Below are 25800 nucleotides of genomic sequence, written 5' to 3'. Positions count from 1 at the left end.
GCTGGTGCACCACTTGCTGCGAAAATGTTTTGGGTGCATGCCGTGAAAAACTGATTACATATTTAGATTGTGTAAAGGTAGTTAGTTTTAAATACATCATGCCCACCACACATTGGAAGTTTTCTGCTTATCGAGTTCAGGTATTTAGGTAAAGGTAGCCATGTTTGCAAGGATTAAAAGCCTCAATGATTAAAATGCTTCATGCAAACCCACCAATTAGAAGATCCTGCCTTTGTTGAAGCTAGTGGTAGAGATGGAGCGAAACAAAACTGGTCTGTATTTGACAAACCTTTTATTGGAAATCAGAGCCATTACTACTTCGACTATTTCTGGAAAGTTAGACAATTGTGTGCATGCGAAAATTCCTTTTTGTTTTGTTTTTTGTTCAAATGGTTCATGTGTATGCTCTTCATCGGCTAGCCTCATGTAGGATCCGTGTAAAGAGTGAAGCTCTAATATGAATTTTAATCAGATTGAAGAAATTTTGCACATTTAACACGGCTAGTGGGCAAGAGGTTGGGTGCACCCTGGTCAGGTCGGTTAGCAGTTTGTGGCATTCCTACAGCCAATTTAGAATCAGCATTTAAAGTAACAAACATGTCTTTGGACTGTGGGGAGGAAACCAGAGGATATATCTTGGATATAAATGGGTACAATGTGACGATCCTGGAAAAAAAGAAAGAAAGAAAACGGTACTTTGTTCTTCTTGGCACAGAATTTAAGGGTCACACATTTTATTGTGAATGGCTACAGGGTGATATAATTAAATCTAGTCGTCTGGGTCATGGCCTACACCAGATTTCATTAAAAATGTATTCACTGAGATCAACGAACATCATGTCCAAGCTGGATTTAATATTGAATGTTTCTTCTGTGGAGACTCACAAGAAGCATTACAAAAAAGTTGCCCTCTTTTGGCCTGAATAACAGTTTGCTTGCCCTGAAGGGAAGCTCCAGTCACACTCGTTACCTCTTAACATTTTTCAGTATTTATTCAGAGATTTCTCAGAGGAACAAAGGGCTTTTATTGGCTAGATGTTTGGGGGGGGGTCGGGATCTCGACTGATCACGTCACAGTGCGGTCACTGTTCATGGAGTTGCGCCTCAAGCCCCTGAAGAATGTGTGTATGAGTTAATCCCCCGAGAGTGCTAAGCATTTCCATTTGGTAGTTTGCCACTTAGGCCGCGACAATACTGGACTCAATTTGTGTCTGTGATGACTTTCCTCTCATTGGTGCCTTCAGGAGCTGAAAGGAGTCAGTGAACTGTCAAGAATGGGTCATTCAGTTGTGAATATTAAGCCGGCCAGAATACTGGGAAGTTGTGTCGACCACCAAGAAAGGAGTCTGGAGTCAAGTCAGCCTGTGGTTGTTAACTTTTGCGTGAGATATAAAAATAACAACGTGAGAAAGTGCTTTTTCATTAATTTCCCCGCTTAAATCTGCCTTAAATCTTTTTTTTTTCATATCTCTTTCTGCATTTGAAACTAACACTGCAATAAACTACCCAGGTCTGCAGAGAATGTAATAAAAATATCCCCTTTCCTCATAAAAATGTCAAAAGTGAAACCGAATGCATAGAATGCCGTAAAGTAATAGCCAGTGATGATTATCCTATTGTGTTATTTCTATAAAAGTGTAATAAAAACCAGAGCGAACAGGGTTTAACTGAGTTCAGCAGCTTATCTGGCTGTTACCTCCTACCATTGCTGCCGGGCGAAGATATTAACCCGCTCAGCTATTCACATTTAGGCGTGTTCTCATTAAGATTTGGTTTCCCTGAGAAGCAGGTAACCAGAGAGCACATCACCTGCCGCAGGTCGGCTACACCCGAGCATCTGGTTAGTTTCGTCTGTTTTTCTCTTGTGTTTTCACTCTCACTGGCCCCTTTTGTGCAGCTCGCACAGAGAGGTGATTGAGTTGCGTTCAAGGCCCCGCAGCTCCCCACCCCCGCTTCAGAGGACCGCCGTGTCGTCCGGGGTGTGTTCACTCTGTTGGGCGGTTGTGACTGCACGGAGGACAAACAAATGTTGTTGCCTGGCAGGGAAACTGAGAGGCTCTCCTGTGTGAGCCGAGTGTTTAAGGAGTGAAGGGGGCCTGAAGTCTGGGCTGCGTTAAGGGTCTTCGGGGTTCTGTGAACAGTCCACAGTCTGTGATGGAAGTAGCTTACGTCAACAAGCTCCAGAGCTTTTAAGGCAAGGCAAACAGAGAAGTGTGCCTGCTTTTTCACACCGTGAGCAGATTATTCTTTGATTATTTCTGGTCCACAAAAATGGACTAAATAGTTCAAGTCATTCCTTGGCTCACATTTGCAAGCATCACATACCTTAAGCTGTTTGGCCACAGCTTCTGTTTCACTGTGCTGCCTTAAATCCCTGAAGTTGTCATCTAATTTGCAACGAAGGCACACCTGTCTATGAGGCAAACTTTTCTTCTGGCTAGCACAAAATTATTGAATAATTTTACATAGTTAAAATGCATATGCTGAGGCAGGGGATATAGCTGGGGCATTCAGCATATTCTTCTGTTAGAATAATGTTTATTTAAGTTTCTAGACTCTCCATGAAAAACCCATAAGGTCTGACTATTGCCTCAGTGCACACACTCCCTCCTTCTTTTCTCAGTGCAGCTACTCCTGCAGCTAATGGGACAAATGTGATCAACCTGGCAACAACAGGCTTTATTTAGTCTCAGACAACACACTCTGCACGCGCTGCTTGTAGACCAGGGGTCACCAACCTTTTTGAAAGTGAGAGCTACTTCTTGGGTACCGATTAATGTGAAGGGCTACCAGTTTGACACACACTTCTCAAATAACAAATTTCCTCAGTTTAACTTAATTATGTGTTATCATTAATAATTAATGATATTCATCTATGTACGGACACCAATTATGTTAATTATTTTTCACCATAATTATAAAGAATGCAATTAGGAAACAAGGTAGGAAACATAAATATCAATATGCAACGCTTTATTTCTATATATCTCTGCAAGTATTTACATTTTGAAGTGATCACTTCTACAACATTTTCACTTACCACTAACAAATTTTAACAAATCATGCACTGTTACATACATTATTTTTGTATGTATGTAACATACAAAAAATCAACTTTCAAATTTTACAGAACTTTTCACCAAATTGGCAGCATTTTAAAGCAAATTGTCACATGTTACACTTAACAAACACATTTGTTTTTCAATAATTAAATTAAACTTTGACATGACACTGTAATGTTGCCACTGAGAACTGTTCTCAAACTCTTGACCAAGTCGGTTTATGACTTGAGTGTACTTTTCTGCAACTTTGTCAAAAGTCTCAGATGCAGAAGCATTGTCTTTCAGCACCATCTGCACAGAGGGAAAGTGCAGCACCTTTTGTCTCTGTAAATGCACAGAGAAAATGTTCATCTGGACTTTAAATCCATTTAAAGCACTTATCATGTCAGCAACAGTCTTACCTTTGCCTTGCAGCTCACAGTTCAAATGGTTCAGTTTCCCAGTAATGTCTGTTAAAAACGCAAGGTCAAGTGTCCACTCAGTGTCCTCCAGCAGAGATGTGTCTTCCCCTTTGGATTGCATGAACTCCTTGATTTCACCCAAAAGTGACAAAAAACGAAGCAAAATCCGTCCCCTGCTGAGCCATCGGATTTCCGTATGTAGTAGCAGGTCACCATATTCAGCTGACAGCTCCTCCAATAGCACCTTGAATGTTCTGTGCTGTTTAGCTCTGGAGCGGATGCTGTTTATGATCTTCACGACGGGAGTCATGACGTGCTCGAAGCCGATCACCTTTGCGCATAACGCCTGCTGGTGAATGATGCAGTGGTAATGCATGAAGTTTGGGAACTCTGTGTCACCTTTACAGTGAGCAATGAATCCCGTATGTCGGCCGATCATAGCAGGAGCCCCGTCGGTAGTCACTGATACCAGCTTTTCCAACGGTACCTTTTTCTTCGCGAAAAACTCCTTCACCGCGTTATAGATGTCAACTCCCTTCGTTGTTGTCTTTAGCGGCAGTAGTGTCAGAAGTTCTTCTTTTGTGGAGAAACCATCAAATACCATCCGGATAAAGACCATCAGCTGTGCTGTACTGCTGCTGTCGACGGACTCGTCACACTGGATGCTAAACCAACTGCACTTTGCCAGATCCTGATCCAACTGATCGGCCAAGTTCCCGGACATAGCCGACACTCTTCTAACAATTGTAGTTGCCCCCAGCTGGACATCAGAGAGAGTGGAGATTACATCGTTTCCATATTTCTCGTCTTTAAGCACAGTTTTTGCAATTATCATCATTGCTTCTTTGAAATACTCCCCGTCTAAAAATGCCTTCTTTTTCTTAATCATGAAATGTGTAGCTCTAAATGAGGCTTCGGTTGCTTTTTGAGAGTTTTTCACCGGTCTCGTGAAAAAAGACTGCTGTTTGCTCAAACCTGCCTTTAATTCGCGGGCCTTTTCCGCTCGCAGTGTGCTGCCCTTTGGGTAGTTAGCATGGTAGCTTGTGTGACACGTTCGGAAATGTCTCTCCACGTTGTGCCGCTTTGCCGTTGCCACAGTTGCCCCGCAAATGAGACACGCATGAATCTTTCACAGTGGTAAAAAAAAACTCTTCCTCCCATTCACTGTGAAAATTATGTTTTCTTCCTTTTTTCCGCCATGTTTTCCTCATCTCCTCACCTTTGCCTTTGCTGGTCTTCACGGCAACTGTTTCCGTGGAGACCAGCTAGCACTAAATATTAGATCATGATCTAATATTTAATAATAAACATTTTTTTAATATATTATCTCTAACAAATTAACGCCAATGCAATTGTGATTAAGAAAAAATAGCAAGAAAAAATAAAAATAGATGCAGCTTACTGGTAAGTTGTTATGGTGAGCTATTTTTAGAACAGGCCCGCGGGCGACTCATGTGGTCCTTGCGGGCGACCTGGTGCCCGCGGGCACCGTGTTGGTGACCCCTGTTGTAGACCATTCAGCCACTTGTATTCCCTTGATTGGCCAATTTTCCTACTAAGTTTATTATATTTCTCAGTCTGGTTAATCAATCAGTGGAATGAGGCTGATTATTCAGTGTGTGTGTGTGTGTGTGTGTGTGTGGTATATCATAAATAAAATTTCCATATACTTGGATGTATGTGATAGGCATGAATGAATGCTCTAATTGTTGCTGCACAAAGGGTAAGTGTTGCTCTGGTGTGACCAGCCATAGCTCTGCATTTGCATGTAATCAAACAAGATTTCAAGACTTGCAGGCTGCCGGCCTGTCAAATATAAAATCGACGAAGCAGACCTCCACTGAATGTCACAGGCCTCACGTGTGACTGCAGCATCATCATTACACAACAGGTCCTCGGAGGTTCACCGGCATTACGAGGCTTGATCTGATAATTACAGACTGATCATCTGCTGCTATCATGCAGCTACAATCTGGACAGCTGTGGCATTTTTCTCTGGTTCTTCTAGAGTAAGGACGAGTGAGCCGTGTTCTTATTGTGTTTGGTTTAATCTGTACTGTTAGGGAGGATTATACAATGAAGTGAAAACTTTTGGCAAGTGGTTTGAGATTAAGATTTTTATCCTTGTGTTTCCCTTAGGGGAAATATGTTGTGGGCTCAGAGTTGCTGCCAGAGTGTTGGTGTTGGGGAGGAGGATTCACAGTCCTGGCATAGATGGAGAACGAGTGTAAAGGCTGCCTATTGAATCTCAGGATTACCAGCACCTATTGTGACTCTAACGTTCTCGCAGGAAGTATTTCATCACGGTTAATAGGCCAAACTGTATAGGTTAGGCTTCTATAAAAGAGCAAGGCAACCATAGTCGGGACTTTGTCTTTGTGTCCAAGTGAATGGACAGCATGTAACCCAGTGCAACTCCACCACAGATTTGAGGTTTTCTGTTGTTTACTTTATTTCTTTTGAGCAGATTTGATCTCTATCTAGCTGCAGCACTTGCCAATCGTGATTTAGTATATATGAAAATTGAAACCTAAAATGCTGAAAAGGAAAACACAAATCTTCATTTCAAGTCCTCAAATGCCCCTCTGCTTCATGAGAGCTCAGTGCAGGTGGCAGAGACGCAGAGCTGATTAGTCGAAGGCATGCCACAGCACAGCTTGGCGCACACAGACAAATCGAGTACTTGATCCTGGTCCATCTGTGTCATCAGTCAGCTGTGTTTCAACTTTGCTCTCCAAAATGTTCTCGATCTCTGTAGTTCTTCCTGTCATTTGAGCATCTTTTATGCTCACAGCTTAACCCTGTCTCATGGTAGCGCACGCTGAAAACCATGTCCATCCGTTATATCAGCACTGGTGTGGCAGTATTGTCTGAGTGGCGACACTTATCGTTCAGGAGAATACTGTGGCAGCTACCTGCGCTTTAATGGCGGACATAAATAGAACTGACTGTGTGATAAAGATGTGGCGTTACGCAAAGTGGCCAACGTGGAGGGCATACTGGTGCCATTCTATGCTTTCAGCGTCCACTAGGATCTGCTTTGGTTCCTATGATGTAAATTTCAGCATCAAACGGTGTGGATCTGGAGGGACCAGTGAACAGATAATTTACATTATAATAAACCACTTATGCTTGCGCCCAAGCAGCAGACTTCAAAGAAGTGTAGGAATGACTACCCGGCTGTCGGGTCTCCATGTGTACTTGTCCATATCCACAACTGGTATCATGGTCACCTCTGTACAAATAGTATATTGGTTTACAAATCATCTAAGAATTGAAAGATGCTGGTTTCAATCCTGGGAAGAGACACAAGTCCCTTTGGAATTGCATCAAGAAGGGCATCTGGCTTAAAAATCTGCCAAATCAAACATGTGACTCTACCTGTTGTCGTGCCCCCCCTCACCCTTGTGAATAAGGGAGCCCGATGAAAGTAGCTCCATGCCGACCTCTACATGTACACGATCAGAATTTGGCAGGAATTTGTTTTCTCCAGGTTTCTTTGATGTCTTTATATCTCGCTCGTTGCACGACCTTGTCATTGAATGAAATAGACGCATCCCATTATAGGATTAAATGACATTGGCCTTATTTGCTGTGTAACAGGATTGCATGGCGCTGTGTGGTTGCCGGCCTGGAAGTGCATCCAGTGGCCCACCATCTGTGCACATTTAGTAATAATATCTCGATATGTGTGTTTGTCTCCAGCTTCTGACACATTCATCCCTCAGAGGCTTCTTGTATATTTTCATTTTTCCCGTGTCTATCTTTCTGTGTTTTGTGAACTTATTTGTATTCATGTTTATTGGCGGGGGGATAATGCTGCCTGAAAAGACTTTATTACACCGCAAAAGGCCAAGATTGGTTTCAAATGTCTGTGTATTTATGGCCCAGCTCTGCATATAACATTTATACTGAGTACAAAGACTTGCTTGTGTTAAAAATAGGATGGTGAATAACTAGTCCATTTTTCTCTTAATCTTTAAATATATGCATGTGTGTGCAGTGGTTAAAAATGGCTTTCCTTTTCTGTTCACCTTTTACCTGATAAGTCTGCACCACAGAATTTAAATGACACATTAAATGTGGTTAATGATGCACCATCCCTACTGTTTATTTCTCTAGGCATCTTAAAAATGAGCGTGTTTCTTTTCAGTCTGTCGCAGTGATAATGGGGCCAGATACTTTAAAAAAAAAAAAAAAAAAAAAGAGCTTTATTTTGCATCCCGTTAAAAATGGATTTAACGTGAAACTACTTTGTTCCTTGTTGCTGTGACCTCTTTTGAGCCTTTTAACTCAGAGAGCATCTTGGCAGCTCCTGCGGGCAGTTATTTTATGACCAGGACTTAAAAACTTCATGTATAGAATCACCAGCCAGTAAATGCTTGAAGTTTGTTGACTTTGCTTAAAATTATGGGGAGGTTTTTGGGGTTTTTTTCAGTTTGATAGTTTGACATTACAGGTTTATGTACGGCTAAAATCAGAGTGGCGGCACAATCGAGATTTCTGGTGTGTTCCACTGGAGCACTTCAAGAAAAATCACATCATAATTCACGTATACTTGGTTACATTTATATGACAGTATTGAGTAGATGTATCACTACACAGTTAGAACTGTGGTGGACCTCCTCTTTGCACTTGCGGCAGTGCAGCAAAACAATTGTAAATGTAATATAAAATTACTGAGGGGCTCTTTGGGAGAGAGGTGCAGCATATCCACTACTTTTGGTATCATAGAATATATTTATGATTACGGTTCTTTAAGTGCTTTTTCTTTCTCTGTCTCCAATTTCGGCCTCCAGTTTTCTTTTCTGCTCTTTCACATGTGAAAAACTATTCTGATTAATTTTCAGTGATTTTGATGATCAAATAAAAATTCAGTTTAACAAATTTTAGGATTAGCTGCTTATCATTTTTAACATGGTCATTTTTGGCATTAAAAAATACAATTAAGATTAGTTGGTGGTTAATATAACTAGTGTAAATCTGATTTATTTTATTTGTTTTTTGCTAACACAAGACACAGTAAGGCCAGTTTCAGTTTAATGTTAATCACTCAGCTTTCCGCTGAATTATATGCTTTGATTTGTATGAAGACTTGAGTCTGCAGGTTATAATTGTGCTGGTTGGGCCTATGCACTGCATTAGATGGATTCATTTCCTGATTAAGTTAAATTAAAGAAATGGCACTCGTCCAGGTTGAAAATCCTCAGTGCTGCAGCAGCAGGCCTTTAACAGGCTGCCTTGTTTCAAAGGCCTTACTTCTAATCTCATCCCAAAGTCTCCCCCTTTTTTTTTTCTTTTTTTAAAATTTTTATTAAAAGCAGCCAGTCCATCCCTTAAAACACATCTTCTCCCCTTATAATCAGCTTATTATTATTATTATTATTATTATTATTATTCAGTAAGTAAATTATTCAGATTTGCTCATGTTCCTCTGTGTCAAATGTTGTCAAAGCACAACAAATGTTCTCACTACTCACTGCAGGCTTGATGAAGCGATCTTGTCAAAAAGGCTTTGTTGGCAATTTCATGCAATCCATGTGAGATTTCCCACTTTAAATAAAATAATGTTTTAGATTTGATTTCCTGGGAAGTGTCTGTTTGATTTGGGCTGTGTTTTTTGACAGCAGTACGGTAGCGGTAATCTGTCAAAGGTGTGCCATCTGTTTTCTCAGACATGTTAACATTTTTTCGCAGGCGTATACATCACTATTAATTATTTTTCATTAGTTTTGTGTTATACAAAAAGCATGCTTCAAACTAAAACTTATAGCACAATAGGTTTGCACAATTAGACAAACACATTTATAAGCTACAATATCTGTGAGTAACTCCAGCCAGTTAGAGTATTCACACAGGACGTCTTGAGGTGTCCTGTGGTGTCTGGCACCCTAGATTGTTGGCAGCAAAACCTTTTTGATTAGGGCAGGCGAAACGGATCAACGTAACATCTTTAGGAATCTCAGGACTCAAGGTTGCCCAAAAGAAGTAGCGTTGTCACATGGCAAGATGTTCCGTGCTATACACCTGTCTGTCTGAGAGTATTTTCTTCATCTACCTATTTTTATTTTATTTTATTTTTCTTGAGGGGAATGGAGGCATTCCACTTGGCATTTTTGCTGTCTCAGTGGGTTGTCTCCTTGAGAATAAAAGCCTGTACAGCTATACATAATTTAAATGGCTCATTGAAGCTATCATTTGGGGTTGGGCTCCATTCTGCACATCCTTTTTTCACTGATTTCCTTCTTTTACAGAGCAAAGACAGCATTCGGGGACGTCCTCTGTATCCTCAGTGTTGAATTTTAAAACCTCATTATATATCAGTAAAGATGTGGGTTGACCACCATTAGACTAGCTACCAGGTTTTTCCAAGGTTTTCTAGTCCTAGTAAGCATTATAGGCAGAGATCACCCTCACGAACTTCTGATGCACAAAACACATACACCTCTGTGAATATATCTCCAACTGGATCAATAGTTGCCAGTAGAAAAATGGTATCTGTCACCTAGCATTGATAAGTAAATGGGCATTGTGTTTAATATATTGGGGCAAATAACTCTTAACTAGTGCAATTCATTGCTATTCTATCTGAGAGATGTCCTGTTTGGTTCATCTCATGGGCAATCGTGGCTCAAGAGTTGAGAGTTCGCCTTGTAATCGGAAGGTTGCCGGTTCGAGCCCCGGCTTGGACAGTCTCAGTCGTTGTGTCCTTGGGCAAGACACTTCACCCGTTACCTACTGGTGGTGGTCAGAGGGCCCGGTGGCGCCAGTGTGGCCCGGTGGCGCCAGTGTCCGGCAGCCTTGCCTCTGTCAGTGCGCCCCAGGGCAACTGTGGCTACAATGTAGCTTGTCATCACCAGTGTGTGACTGGGTGGATGACTGGATATGTAAAGTGCCATACAAATACAGGCAAGATTGCAGGTTTATACAAAACATTTCAGAGTCTTGGAGGATACTGCATGACCTCTTGCCATTTAGTATTAGTCCTGAAGGCCATAAAGGACTCGTGAACAAATGTGATCATGTGACCTAGCTCACAGTAAGTGTGAGTCTGAAGAAGCTAGAGCTGATTATTGTAGTACTGGTCTGTTCTGGCAATCTGTCTGAAGATATCCACTTCACTTCAGGGTCACGAGATGCAAAGACTATTCGTTAGGCTCGATCAAATCAAAAATTACTGGCAGGCAAAGCAGCGCCTTCAATCAAGGCACTGGTGTAAAGTTGTGTCAAATAAAATGTTTTTTATATTGTTAAAGACTCAATTTGAGTTAACATAGTGACGTTTAAACTCAGTTTGTTGTCATAGCTGTGCAGTATTTTTGTCCTTGCTAAGACTAGACTTGAGGTTATTACATATTGTACGGTTCAGACACACTTTTAACGGGTTATCAACTGTTTCATAATGATTATTTAATGTCACAGCCTGTATAAAGTGTATAATTGTTGTAAGTCATGATTGAAAATCCTTGCTTGGTAGATTGTGCCAAATTCCTTCGCTGTAAGGCTATCTAACTAATTTCTGGGTAATACTGCTAATGCTTGGTGATGCGTGTGTCGTACAAATCCCGTGCAAGTAGCTTGTAATTAATTTCCATTGATTGTGCAATAACTGAGAATTACACTTAATTATGCAATGACACAAATGCAATTCATTTGCTTCACTGAAATTGGATTTGACAGGCTGTCACCAAATGTTATCTGAAAACATTTACATTGTGCGTTTATGCTTGTGTGGGTTTTCTGTTTACATCTGTGGCTACTATTTAAAGCTCATAATGTAATTGTAGCCCAGACTCTCTTGGAGAACATCAGGCACCTTCCTATTAGTAAAGTAATTTCACTGCATGCCATATTGCAATTGCGATGTAACTGTAAAAAGTCAGGTAGGAAAAACATCTGAAAATGTGTGCGTTTTGTGTAAGTCTTAGTGGAACGACACACATTTATGAAGGTCTGGATATCCTTTGGGTCAATTTGCTTACTAAAAGCGTTTCTGGAACAATTAGTTATCAGTTATTGAGTGTAAAAGTTTAACAATACACACATTCATGTGTACATTCGTGAGAATATCCGTGAACATTTTGAAGCACAGATCCGGTAATTAATCGTAAAGCTGTTTGTTGTCTTGTTAATGAATTTTGTGCATAGGATCAGCATTATCATGTGCAATTAATTGGTCGATTTTAAGATTTCTGTTCATGTAACCTTTTATCTTTTTTTTTTCTTTGTTATTGATGTAAAGCAACCAGAAATGTAAAAATGCAATTTTGAGCTTTTAAACAAGGTGATTAAAGGAGAATATGGCTCATGAAATAATTATCATGCTGAGCTATAAGCGTATTTGAGTAACTGCCAGTTATGTTTAGTACTGTTCAAAGAGTGTTTGATTATAATTACAGTTTGATGTTATGCCAAAGTTTTTATATTGTGTGAAAAATGCCAAAGTGTGTGTGGACAGATACAAAGCATTGATAATGGACCCTCCCACTGTCTTTTCTTTAAATCCAGTTTGTGTCTGACACTCTCAAAATGGTCCTTTTAATAGCAAACCAGGCTTTTAGAGGCTATTATTTAAGCAGTTCAGCACTGCAATGTTTCCCTGCAGTGTTGTGATTAAAAGTGGAAAAAGCTCATGAAGCAGGTAATTGATGTTTAACTTGTTTGTGGAAAGTCTGTATCTGCCCTATTGCTTTTTGTCTCATCTTAGAAAATTGAATGTTACAGAAAAGGCTTATTTACATCCAACAGCAGCCTGAGGTCACTTCACGTGTGCTTTAACAGCTGTAGCATTCTTATCAATAAACCCCCCAAAAGTGCCTGTATTAACACTGGGAGTTTTTCTCATCTTATTGATTATTAAAAGAGATCACTCTCAATCCTACCTGTTATATAACTGGAAATGTTTCCTATTTGTGAGCCTCCTAATTATGCTGTGATCAATGATTTCCTGCCATTGATTGTTTAGGCTATTGCAGCACTTCATTGTTAGCAGGGATTAGACTGTTTCTATTCAAATTTACCATCTGAATAAGAACTGCGGTTGGTCGGGGTAGAGGCAGCGTGTCTGAACGGATTTCGGCAAGCTCTGTTTGTTTGTGTCATCACAGTATAAAAAGTAGAGCTGTTATATAATATTTTCTTAATGTGATATTATGCCTGAACTAAAGCTACAATTCCAAAATGCAGTGAATCAGCGTCAGAGCGATTTGGACGTATTTATGTGTTGTTGTGCCTCGTCTGGTTACCTTTTCGACCGTATCTGTCCCCCACGGCGTGCTGTCAGTCAGCGTCACCTTTGCAGATCAGTAGCACAGGAATACCGCCCTCCCTCGCATTCTGAAGTGCTTGCATATTGGCTGTAAGAGAGCTGTATCTCCCCGCATCAGCGCCATGTTCTGCACCATCCCAAATATGTCACTCACTGCAGCTTTTTACTGCAGCCGCCAGCTACAGCCGAGTCCCATCTGCAGCTGGGCTTCGTCTCAGGCCGATGAGCACGCAGTGATGTAAACGGCTCGACTGCCGCTCCAAAAACTGGCCTGAAAGTCTTTATCACCCCTGAATCTACTGTCAGGACAAATTAACTCATGCAAACTGTGGATCATGCTTTGTAACTTGTACATCTTAAAACTGAAGCTATAGAAGGATGTTCAATACAGGGTTTTTATTAGTGATGAATATTGATATTATTGATATTCCTATGCATTTGTCATCAGTTTTAACCCTTTAAATCCTGAACCAAAAATTCTTTTATTTTTAATTGAAGCTTGTGAGATTAATTTTTCCTCGCTGATGCTGTCTGAAAAATGTGCCAGTATTGATACACATGCTTGGCGGCACATCAGTGTTGGACCTGCTCCTTCCTTCTGTAAACAATGCATGTTCTCATTCCTTCAGGGCTCATGGTTGCCAGTTGCTGTTGTATGTGATCTTTTCTTGTTTTGTGTTGCTTCTAATGTCGTTTCTAAAAATACCATTAAAAGCATCCAAAACCTCATTAAAAATGTATTTAAGCTTCACTGGTGAGGGGAAAGAAAAGTCAGGCCAGCAATGAGATCACACACACACAGTGTCAGTTTGTTATTCAGCATTGGTGAGAGGAAAAACAAGTTGCCAGCTCGATTGTGGACAGATATTTAGTGTTTTTACTTTTTACATACTCTTACATTTTCTGTCTCGCTCTCCCTCTGACAGTTAATAAGCACAAACCATGGATTGAGACAACGTACCATGGGATCGTAACAGAAAATGACGACAAAGTTCTTCTGGACCCTCCTCTGATTGCACTGGACAAAGATGCTCCTCTACGCTACGCAGGTGAGAGAGAGCGTTTAATGCTGCTGCATCTGTTCCTTAACAAGAATTCTTCTTTTCGCACCAAATTACAGAAAACATCCACTAATTAGTTTGTACCTTTTGAGCTTTGTGACATTATCAAGTATTATGGATGCAGGAAAAACTGCAGGAATAGTTTATAGACTTGAAGAAGAAAAAGAGTCCATCCACTTGCTAAAATCTTATTCTTCTTGATAAATGAAATAGAATAAAGCTTGTTTAACACTTGATTCTTTAAAAAATTACATCTATGTCATGGTTAATGTGTGGAGGTCTCTTTCCCTGCAGGGTGTCTCATTATACATGGCTCGTAATTCTTTCTGTGATACAGGTTGTAATCTTAGATTAGCTATGCACACGGATACAAATCAAAGCAGTGAGTCTGCAGTGAAGAAAGAAGACAGTAACTGTCAGGTCTTAATTGTCAGCTCACTCTTGAATAAGTTCTGCTAACACATTTCTGCACATTAGTTTTTTATGACTTGCCTGCCATACTGATGTACAGTTTCTTACCATATCCTCCAGGCTGAACCTTTTGATATTCAGATCAAAAACTTTTTTCAAGTTTTTTTCCCCCCCTCCCTCTCTCCCACTGTAGAGGCACAATTAGTGTGCTTTATGTACCAAGGCAGCATTAGCTCTGGGGTTTTTAATCACATCAGGCTTGACTTTGGCCATGATTCAAAGCACCACAGCACTGGAAATGGTTTCCCACCATCTCACATCACATGAGTTGTGTGATCTCTTGTCTGCGGCTCTCTTCACACTCGGTGCTCTCACCAGGCTTTATATGACTATTTTAATCACAGATTACTCCCCCTGATTTAGAATGTGAGGCTTTAGCATCCACGTGCACGCCACAGGACATGCCAAATGTAATCTTCTTGACAAAGTTATGTGAAATTTCTCCTGAGCTGATTGGCTTGGCAGCTTTTTAAGGTGGACAACTGCACCAAGAGAGCCATGATTAGAGTAATATGCCCAACTCTCTGCATGATGTTTGTCTCCCTTCACATAAAAATTGTTTTGAATGCAGAGGTTTGGGGAGGGGAGTCCTGTTTGTTTCAGCTCTTTTGATGAGCAGGCCTTTTGCGATTGGACTGTGTGTCCTTGTGAACTTGCTCTTTTGAGACAGAGCAAGCAGTCCGGCTTCACGTGGCAGCAGGGGTGACCTACTCTGTCATGCAGCCTCCTTTTTAGTCGGTTCTTCTGTGCCAGCAAGCAGGGTTCACTTTAAGCCAGCCTGCAGATCATTCAGAAGCCCAATCCCAGGTTCTTAAGTCAGTCTGAGGAACAGAAGCTTCACCACGAACGAGGAGTTGCTATATAAGTTGTCTGTAAGGCTGATTCGCTGTGGGACGGGCAGGGTAATTGGAACTGAAATGGCTGAGACTAAAGCCTTTGAACACAAGCTCAGTGCTCATGGATGACTGTGCTGTAACACAAGTGTGAAACACAAAGCAAGAATGGCCCACCCACCAGATCTGGTTATTTCATTCCCTGAGAAGTAATAGACAAGGCGAAAGGAGGAAGAATCTTGTTTCTGCCACACAGCTCCTGGAAAATGGGTTAAGATATTAACCTTTTGTGAGTGTGTGAATGTATTGAGAACATTACTCACTGTATTTAATTAGTACTAGGCAGGCTGAGGATAAATGTTTAACTATCCTTGTGATTGCTGACCTGATCCGAACTGAGAGGCCTGTGAGATAAATGAAAAGCTAAGGAAATCCTAAACTCCTGATGTGAGCTGGTCGTTAGAAGCGTGTTAAACTCAGCAGCCACAGTGCCGACTGCATGTCAGACTTTAGCAGCACCTCCATCCATCCACTATACCAGCTTGCACTGGCTAATGTGAAATCCATTTCTAATTGTTCAGTAGGTACAAACAAAGGCCCAGCTCACCTGTTAAAGAGATTGAAAACGTCAGCTAAGCAACAAAAGAAGTTGTCGTTTTGTTTTTCCTAAGCTACTTTATCTTCATGTCTTAAAGTTTAATATATAAAATATATTAAAAAATGAATGAAAATGGTAAATGTGACGCTTTGAGAAATATGATTTCAATGTGACGGGACTGACTTTCCACACTTGTCTAAAACGGACTGTCTAAACTATCCTCTAATTATATATTCTTTTTCTTTTTTAACTTGTTTAGTACTTGTTTACTCTGGTGTAGCCCTTATTCCCCACTCGCAGTATGTTTTTTGTTTCTCTGAGGGAGGTATTGTAAGCCTTTAGCTAGCGTGTATTATCTTCCTGTCCTCTGTGTGTGTTATCTCTCAGCTTCTAACTCTTCTCTGAACTGATCTGGGTTTATCTTGTCTCCCTTCCTTGTAGAGAGTTTTGAGGTGACCCTCACTGAAGAAGGTGATCTTGGGCTCTTTCTTCTGCCTTGTGCTTACTTGTTACTATTAACCCACTAACGCTAAAACCAGCATCCACACTTTTACACAGAAACTCCTCGTGCTCATGCTCTGTAAACTCCCCATTTGGTTTTCTTGACCTTGCGTTTTATTTTCTCACCCTGAAGTTTTTGCCGTTCCAACAGCTGGATGAAAAGTGTGATGTGGGGGCTGACTGTTCTTAGAAATATCTGTGCATGAGACATCCATTGCAGTTTGCAGACCCTAACAGTTTTTCAGCTGTCAGCAGGAAACAGAAGCCGCTTTAAAATAACACAACAACAAAAAACAGGAGTTCTGAGTCTCTTTGCCGTTTTGTCCAATTCGGTCCTTTTAATTCCCCGAAAAAAAAAAAGAAAAGGGGGGGGGGAAGCAGAAGGCTAAAGCAATTTTCTACACAACTCCAATTTAAAAGTCTGTGTAGGATTATTTTATAACCTCTTTAACATGCGGCAATTGGAGCAGAAATTGAAACTCTAATTGGTATTTTAAGAAGCTGAACCTTAAAGTGTAACCATCTTAAAGGCACCGAGCATGCTCGGTTGTGGCCGTTAATGACCTCGTGATAGCTGCACAATTCCAGTGACTCCTGTGAACCTTTCTGACATTTTAAGTCTTCATGTGAGATTGCTGAGATTGTTAACTAATGCAAACTCTCTCTGCTGCAAAGTTTCTGTTATCGCATCTTTGCCTCAGTGGATCTCTTGATTTCTAATTCTCCACCACTAACCTCTACCATTAGCATGGCTGCAGTTGTCATTTGATGTGGATGTCAAGCAAGTTGATATTTCTAACCCCAGTTCTCATCCAGTACTTTTGTTTTTGTTTGAAAACTGTTTTTGTACTGGTTTAGTTCTCTATGATTTCATGGTTTTCTTTTCAGTTCATTTTGCAGTAGTTTTGGGTCAGAGGCAAAATTACACAGGAAGACTTTTCTCAAATTGTGCCAAAATATTAAGCGTTGTCTGGGCTTTTTTTCCCCCTTTTCTTTTCTTTTGCAGACATTTAAGCCAGGATGGCTGAATCTCAATGGTCTCTATCGTTAAGGATTTCAATTTTTGTTCCTATAATTTGTGTTATATATTGTTTGTCTCATGAGATAGGATGTAACGTTTTTGTTTTTTTTATTCTCAACAAATATACTGTGCTCTATATGCTTACTTTTAAACTTTGTTTCATGACTTACTTTTTTAATATCTTAAGTACTCCTGTGAAATGCCTGTCCACATTTTTTCAGTTTCTGCCTGCATGACTGGATGCAATGTTTTCAAGTGGCTTGGAAAATACACTCTCTGTACTGATACGTAATGTCACCCACCCCCAAACTACTCACCCACACGGGCTTCCTCCACAGACCCCACGCACCTCAATCTACAAGTCCCTGGCTCCCAAAACCTGTGGCTGACTTTGATTTGATTTTGTTTATTTTTGAGGCGTTTAATTAATTTGTTTTGTGGTTAATATAATTGCTTAATCGCTTCATTAGACGTTTAAATTTCACAGCGGTCACCAGTTATTCTGAGCAAGCTCTGTTTTGGCTCTTAACATGTTCAGGTGAGATTTGCGGCTTCAGGATCCACGGGCAGAATGTCCCTTTTGAGGCAGTGGTCCTGGACAAGTCCACTGGAGAGGGGGTTATCAGGGCAAAGGACAAGCTGGACTGTGAGCTGCAGAAGGAGCACACCTTCACCATCCAAGCCTACGACTGTGGAGAGGGTCCTGATGGTGCCAACATGAAGAAGTCTCATAAGTGAGTTAACCCCTGCACTAAAAGTGTTGCACAATTATCTTTGAGCACATTTTCTTTGAGATAAAATGTTTTTAACTATCTAAAAAAAATATGACAGAGCAGTGGGAAGCCTCAGATTTTGGCTCACAGTGATCACTTGTTCATACGCTACTATAAAGGAATACAAAAAGAAAAATCATTTTAGGTCTCCTAAGTAAAAAAATCCTGATTGTGGTTCAAATGCATCATCAAATCTGATGCATTTGCCCTGACGAATGGGTTATGAAAGCAAAGCAGAGCAAGCACACAAGTGTGCAAATATAAATATGTGGTTTTGGCGTAAAATCAAAAGCTGCGTTTTGTTAAGTCTTTATGCTGATTGTGGGAACTGTCAAGGGAATCCTTTCCCGAATGAGCCGTGTAATTATCCATGAACATTTGGTGACATGAATGCACATCTGGATTGTGAGGATTTCCAATCTTGAATGAATGGAATAAGGGTCATGATTAGATGGTTATTTGATTTGTCTGTCAACAGAAAATTAAGCTGCACCTTTTCAAAAAAACAAAAAAGATCAGTAGTGATGAAGTAATGATTACAAATAGAGTCGACTCAACACAAGAAGATTATTCTTTCCATCTGCAGTAATCAAGCAAAAGCCAGGCCAGGGCTTAAAGTCAAGAATTTATTTTATTTTAACCACTCCAGGATTTGAGATCAGTCTTAGTTATCCATGAATGAGGATGATCATGTAAGGTCTCATTTTCATAATAAAATAACATAAATAAATAAACCATCGACTATCCAACTGATAAAGTGTCCTAACTTGAATATCTCTCTATCAGGGCCACTGTCCACATCCAGGTGAACGACATCAACGAGTATTCACCAGTGTTCAAGGAGAAGTCCTACAAAGCCACCGTCATCGAGGGAAAGAAGTACGACAGCATCCTGAAGGTGGAGGCGGTGGATGCCGACTGCTCGTTCCAGTTTAGCCAAATCTGCAACTACGAGATTGTGACCCCTGATGTGCCCTTCACCATCGACAAGGATGGTACGGATGTTCACATAGCGCCTTTGTCTTTGTGCCCACTGGAAAAAAGCCGCAGCCCACGCCCAAGACTCATGAGTGCAATGACACGCTTCACAGTGCCTGTTGATTAGTTTAAATGATGATGCTGCAGGGCCGTCATTCAAAATTCAGCACAAACTTGTCGGTTTGCAAGACAATGACGGCGTTCTTTGAACGTCACCGAGCTGGTCAGTGATTAGTGCTGGATTTTAAGAGGATTTCTTTTTATCTTTAACAAAAAATAAATAGAAAAAGTCAAGACCCAGTTTTCAAACTCTGACGATTATAATGCCTAACTAAAAAAATAAATAAGGATGGGTGATAATATGAGGAGATCAGTGAGAACCGGTCATGTGACACTTTAATTTCACTTTAATTGTGAGACTCTGCATACACAAAAGCTTTGAAAATAACTCTCAGTACAGCGTCTCAATTCAAAATGTTATGAATCCTAAGAGTGGTCCATCAGTTTGTTTGGCTTGTCGATAAATCCCTTTTGTTTTGTTTTTTAAATAGTCTTTACTCTATAATTCTGTTTGAAACGCTTAATGTTTTAGTGCTTTGAGGATTTCTACACCTACCGATACCTCTGCCAATTTTAGCACAGCCACAGCTTTGAAGTTAAAGAATGGTCCTTCTATTAAAATTACATTTTCCCCCCCACCTGCTCTGTTCAGGCTTTATCAAGAACACAGAAAAACTGAGCTATGGCAAAGAGCGCATGTATAAACTGACCGTGACCGCCTACGACTGCGGAAAGAACCGAGCCTCTGAGGACGTGCTGGTGAAGATCAGCGTCAAGCCCACCTGCAAGCCCAGCTGGCAAGGTATGAAAGCTCTCCTCCTTTGTTGTAGCTCGCCAGCCATCACTGTTAAGTTGTGTCTTTTGTGTTGAATGTAAATGATCACTGACGCAGTCCAAACAGGCTGAGAAGGATAATTGAACTCCTTTAAACTATAAGGCCTCATTCAAGCTCAAAAGAAGAGGAATACTTCTTAATGAGTGATTAGTATTAAAAAGGCTTTTAATTAAATAACATCTTTTAATGCTTTTTACTCTCTCTGCTTCTTTTTCAGGCTTCAATAAGAGGATTGAATACGAGCCTGGCACTGGTAGTTTGGCCCTCTTCCCCAGCATGCACTTGGAGACCTGTGATGAGCCAATCACGTCCATCCGGGCCAGTATTGAACTGGAAACCAACCATATTGGAAAGGGCTGTGATCGTGACACCTACTCTGAGAAGTCTCTGCATAAGTTGTGTGGTAAGGAACTGGAAATGGTCCTTGTCAGTAGTTGTTTTATAACTCTGTGAGCCACATACAAGTAAGTATACCATCTTTCTTTATTAGGAGCCAGCTCCGGCACTGTGGAGCTCCTTCCTGCTCCCAGCAGCTCTGCTAACTGGACCGTAGGGCTGCCAACCGATAACGGCCACGACAGCGATCAGGTGTTTGAATTTAATGGCACCCAGGCCATCAAGGTTCCTAATGGTATGGTGAGCACCAGCCTGAAGGACCCCTTCACCATTTCTGTGTGGATGAGACACGGCCCTGGGGCCCACGAGAAGGAGACAATCCTCTGCAACTCTGACAAAACGGGTAGGAGTCACAGCTTATTGTGAATAAAATAAACATGCGTATTTAAAGGCTCCAACTATTATTCAACTGTTAAAAAGGGGGGAAAAAGATAACTGACTCACTGTATAGATTAAATCTTCCTGTCAGTCCACTTTAATTGAAGATTTAGCTTTATAATAAGATACACCCTGGAAAGGTTGCCAGTCTGTCCAGGATGTACTCTGGACACATAGAGACACTCAATCATTCTCATTCACATTCACACCTATGGGCAATTTAGATTCAACAATTAACCTAACCCCGCTAACTGCATGACTGTGGGAGAAAGCCAGTGTACCCGGAGAAAACCCATGCAAACTCCACACAGTGGAATTGAGCCTTCTTGCTGTAAGGCTACAGTGCCACCTTGATGTCCCTATTGCTGTAATTCCAGTAAAATCATGCTAATAGCCACAAAAGTTTAATTATATATGCTAGACCATTATATATAAACCACCTATCAAAAGGCAAAAATGCCTTGTTTTTAGCATATAAATGACATGCACTACCCAATTTTCACCTTTCCTAATGTAATAAAGTGCATCCATTCGCCAGTGGCATGATAAGATTAAATAATACTGTAATGCTGGCATGAAATATTAATAAAAATCTTGGAACAGAAGGTTTGAAGAGTTCTGTAGGACAGAGCGTCTTGTTTCATACATATAATAAGCATGGCACATGGACTCATTAATCTCAAAACTGTGCTGTTAAAATATCTGGCGGATACTGATTATTGGTGCACATATGGTGTCTGAAGAGATCCTCTGATTAAAAAAAAAAACACAAAAAAACCCTACCATTGAAACTTCAGGCTATAATCAGTGTTTGTGCTCAGCTGGTGGTCTAACACATGGAAACGTGATTCCTTTTTAATTTCTTTCTCACATCCCGCTGAGCGCTTGCTGACCTTTCCATTTTGACAGTAGTTGTAAATTTTCTCCATGGTCACAAGCTCCTTGATCTTACGGACTGTAAAGTCTCTGCCGTGGCCAGTGACGGGGAGCCAGTTCATCAGCTTCGGCCCAGCTGCTTATATAAGGAGGATTACATCAGGGCTGTGGCCTGGACAGGAAGCTCCCATACCCATGAGATCATGGGTCATTTGTGACCTTTGTTCAGCAGAGTCTGGAACAGAAAGACGAATCTCATTTTGCTTTAGCTTTACAGAACCACGTAAAACTGAAATGTATTTTCATCATTTAAACCATATTTTAAAATTTTTATTTGCTTCATGTTAATGATAAATTGACTGTTTCTTATATGGTGTTTTTCTACTCTGCATGGGCACTTTTTCTAACGTAGACCATTCACAACTGCATTCATGCAAGCACTTGCATCTAACGCGCACACTACAATCAATATATTAGGAACAACCTACGGTTCAGTATCTTGCCCAAGGATACTTTGGCATGCAGAGCAGTGAGGGACTGAACCACCTAACTTCTGATTAGTAGATGACCTGGTCTGCCTCCTTAGCTACAACCACCTTTGTGTCAGTTTGATGGTGTATTAATAAGTGTTAATTGGTTACCAAAAAACAACAACCTTCCCATAAAGGTTAAATCTTTCAGAATCAGATACAAGGAGAGGATGCCCACTCTGTGAGAGACTATGTGGGCAAATAGTTCAGCGTTTTAAGAGTGATTGTGAAGACGCAAAAAAAAAAGCATAATCTATGTATCCATGAATCAGGGTATTTAAGGACCATCCATTTCTATCAGCACACTCATTGTACTTATGTTTTAGATGTATGGCTACATACATACATATGAGGGCACCATTAATGCTAAATGTTCACAGGTATTGCGTCAGTCTGTAAAATCCCATCCAGGCATTGTTTTCTGTTTTCTCCTGAGGTTTTGCTAATTCCAGTAAGGCGTTGCTAAACCACACTGTGCATATTACTGCCACATAGCGATTTTTTTTAATAGAGAAAGGCTGCTAAAAGGGCCTGTATTCAGTCCACACCTTCTCAACACTTAGTGTTCTGACAGATTACAGATTTCGACACTGAGCTGGAGCACAAGAGTTCAGTTTTACCTGGAGAATCATCACGAAAACACATTTGTTATGGTTTCTTAAGAAGATTGTGATATTTTCCACAAATACATTGCTACACATTTCCATGGATAGTCAGATATTTAATTTATCCCACAAGGGAAATTGTTGAATATTTTAGAGTTACAGTTTCTCATCCTGATCTCTTCTGTCGTTTTCTTCTCTGCAGAGATGAACAGACACCATTACTCGCTCTACGTCCACAACTGCAGGCTGATCTTTCTCCTACGCCAGGAGCCATCTGAGGCAGAGAACTATAAACCCGCAGAGTTTCACTGGAAGCTCGACCAGGTCTGCTGCTTCCAAAACTCAACTTTGTGCCAGTGCACAGCATGAGGCGGCACATAAAGTTAAAAATAATAATAAAAACCAGGTTTCAGTGTACTACAGAGTCTAGATTTCAGGTTTTCACTCGTCCTGCTGTCATCTTTCCAGGTGTGTGACAAAGAGTGGCATCACTATGTGCTTAATGTGGAGTTCCCCACTGTTTCTGTATTTGTGGATGGGACTACCTTTGAGCCCTTCCTGGTTACAGAGGACTACCCACTGCACGCCTCCAAGATAGAAACTCAGCTCACGATTGGTGCCTGCTGGCAAGGTAAACAGTGTAACTGATTTTTGGAGAGCTCTCTTTTTTGACATTTATATCATTTATATGCATTATATTGAAACACAAGTTCTTCTTTTGTGTGTTTGATACTCTATTAGAAAGAGTTAAAACTGTGTTCATGCTAGATGACATAAACTACCTTGTATAAACTGTTACTTTATATTCAGCCAATGGCGTATTAACTCTTTGTAATATTAATGACGTGACCTCGTATGTAGCATCTGAATCTCTCCTCCAGATCCTCAACCTTCCTCCCTGTCTCTTCCTGCTCTCTTGTTTCTGTCCTTTACAGAAAACTCAGGACATGACAATGACACTGAGACAGTCTCTGAGCCCAGTTCAGGTTGCTCACGTCTTTCCCTTACTACTCAGATATGTCCATGTGTCCACAATGTCCCACCATGCTAATTGCATCCTCATTCCATTAAGACTAGAATGATTCCTACCCATTCTAGATGCAAAAATAATTTGTTTTGTTGCAGTATTGATGTTCAGTGGCGCCTGACTCCCATGTATTTTATTTTCTCTTCTAACTGCAAAAGCTATGCAGTTGGGTTTTTTTCTCATTTTCCCCTTATTTGTTTATTTTTTCCCCCAGCATTTGATACACCAGCAGATCGCAAATAAATCTATAACGAGTCAAGAGTCCGATCCAGCTGCAGCCTTTTAGCCATGCTGGCTTTTCTTTCAGAGCTTGACCTTGAGGCTGGAAGCAGTAACTCCTCTGTATCACATAACAAACCTGCAGCAGAAGCGCGCACACACACATCAGTGGATGAATACGCGACCTTGAGATGTAGTTTGTCGCTGACTCCGCAGTGGTGCAGACTAATGCTCATTATGATGTAGCTGGAAGACAGGAGTGGCGTACCTCTCTCGAAATGTCAACTCCAAATTTCAGATCATGAGCATTTTGCGGCCCTCAAGATGGCTCTGTTATTTTGTGAAAATGAGGTGACTAAAGAGGATTAATTCATCATTATCTTACGCAATCCCTTTGAGTTTCTTTTTTTTTTCCCCTGTTGGTGTCATTTCTTTTCCCACAGTAAGCCGTTCACCCTTTTAATGCAAGCGTTGCATGCTGCCGCTGGCGTGCATAAGGTCATCAATCATTTGCCTGTCTTGCTCTTTGGGCTTCGGGCCTTTTGAAGGGCACACATACTAACTTGCATGAACTCCATTCACGCCAGCTTTGTACAGTGCGACAGCATGCTTGAAGCTCCAGCTCAGAAAAGGTGAAGCCTGTGAAATCTACCCCCTAAATAACTTCTATGTGTTGTCTTGGAAACCAGGTGGAAATGCTCGAATGGCGCAGTTTTTCCGCGGTAACCTAGCGGGGCTGATTATCCGCACCGGCAAGCTGGAGAACAAGAAGGTGATCGACTGTTTGTACACGTGCAAAGAAGGACTGGACGTGCAGCTGCCTGAGGAGGTAGCTTCAGCTATCAAGGTGAGGAGGCAAAGAAAGCTTTGAGTTTGTGAAGTGAATCTTTTTTATATCATTTGACAGCTCGCTCAAGTAATGAACTGTGGTTCGTAACATCCAACCAAATAAAAAAATTAAAAAAAAAAACAATTTTTAATTTTAAACCTGCAACTTTTGGAGAATATTTACCTCAAAAGTTGCATTTTTGCTGAATGAATTACTTTAAGTGGTTCTCCAGGACTGATGCTGGAAAGGATTGTTTATGTTTGTTAGCTCAGCATCAGTCACAGGTCATGTTATTCACAAATCCCTCACCTTGTTTTCTTCTCTCAGGTGGAATTCAACCCCAACCAGTCCTCTCTGACTGTGGAAGGTGACGACATCGATGCCTTTGACAAGGTCATGCAGCACATCTCCTACTTAAACTCCCGCCAGTTCCCAACCCCTGGAATCAGGCACCTGCGTATCTCAACCACAGTAAAGTAAGTAGAAGAAGAAGAAGAAGCCAGAAGCACTTATTGTTTTCGCAGCCTGGCCTGTGTCTTGTCACTTCATCTGTTGGCCGGCAGCAGCAGCCCTGTGTTGTTTATAAAGCAGGTCCTTTCTGCCTCATAGACATTCAGAAAGCTTCTCTGCTGCTGCTTAAAATGTGAGGATGGTTTATTGAGGTAAAATGGAGGTCAAGAGTTTTACCTGATGCCCATAACAAAGAGAATAAACACAATGTGTTTTGCTGCTTGAGAATGACAGACTGAAGAGCAGTATCCATTTTTCCCTCTCCTCTCCTTTCTTTTCTATTCTCTTTGATGTCTGCAGCACTGGAAAGTCAGTAAGAACAGCAGTAGTTTTACTGATTTATACACGAGTATGAAATGAATATATCAAAGCTCTCGTGGTTGTTCTGAGCCTAGTGTGAGATTTGTTCCAGTTGGTGAAGTCGTTTAGTATTTGTTCTTATTTGCACATGCACAAATGTGCATCAGCTCCCAGCTTTATGATGTGGACTGAGTAATCAGACTAAATTGTTTTTATTTTTTCTTGTGATGGCAGTTAAATTTTTATAATTGATGAGGAACATTTGAAA

General features: G+C 40.8%; 1 protein-coding gene across 4 annotated transcripts in view; it reads left to right on the top strand.

The window, feature by feature from the left end:
- clstn1 (calsyntenin 1) overlaps window positions 1–25800 on the top strand; it is a 36070-nt gene that overhangs the window by 4126 nt on the left and 6144 nt on the right. The window contains exons 2-13 of one of the 4 annotated variants that reach the window (XM_026155316.1): window positions 13658–13780; window positions 16136–16165; window positions 17755–17950; window positions 18776–18984; window positions 19680–19829; window positions 20080–20265; window positions 20353–20601; window positions 22850–22971; window positions 23116–23278; window positions 23583–23633; window positions 24583–24740; window positions 25050–25198. In XM_026155316.1, the coding sequence (XP_026011101.1) occupies window positions 13658–13780; window positions 16136–16165; window positions 17755–17950; window positions 18776–18984; window positions 19680–19829; window positions 20080–20265; window positions 20353–20601; window positions 22850–22971; window positions 23116–23278; window positions 23583–23633; window positions 24583–24740; window positions 25050–25198 (1786 nt within the window). The remainder of the gene's footprint in view (window positions 1–13657; window positions 13781–16135; window positions 16166–17754; window positions 17951–18775; window positions 18985–19679; window positions 19830–20079; window positions 20266–20352; window positions 20602–22849; window positions 22972–23115; window positions 23279–23582; window positions 23634–24582; window positions 24741–25049; window positions 25199–25800) is intronic. The other 3 variants (XM_026155317.1, XM_026155318.1, XM_026155319.1) reach the window with 3 other exon arrangements.

The sequence above is a fragment of the Astatotilapia calliptera genome, chromosome 20, assembly GCF_900246225.1.
Source record: "Astatotilapia calliptera chromosome 20, fAstCal1.2, whole genome shotgun sequence".
NCBI lineage: Eukaryota > Metazoa > Chordata > Actinopteri > Cichliformes > Cichlidae > Astatotilapia > Astatotilapia calliptera.
This window is presented reverse-complemented; position numbering and strand designations above follow the sequence as displayed.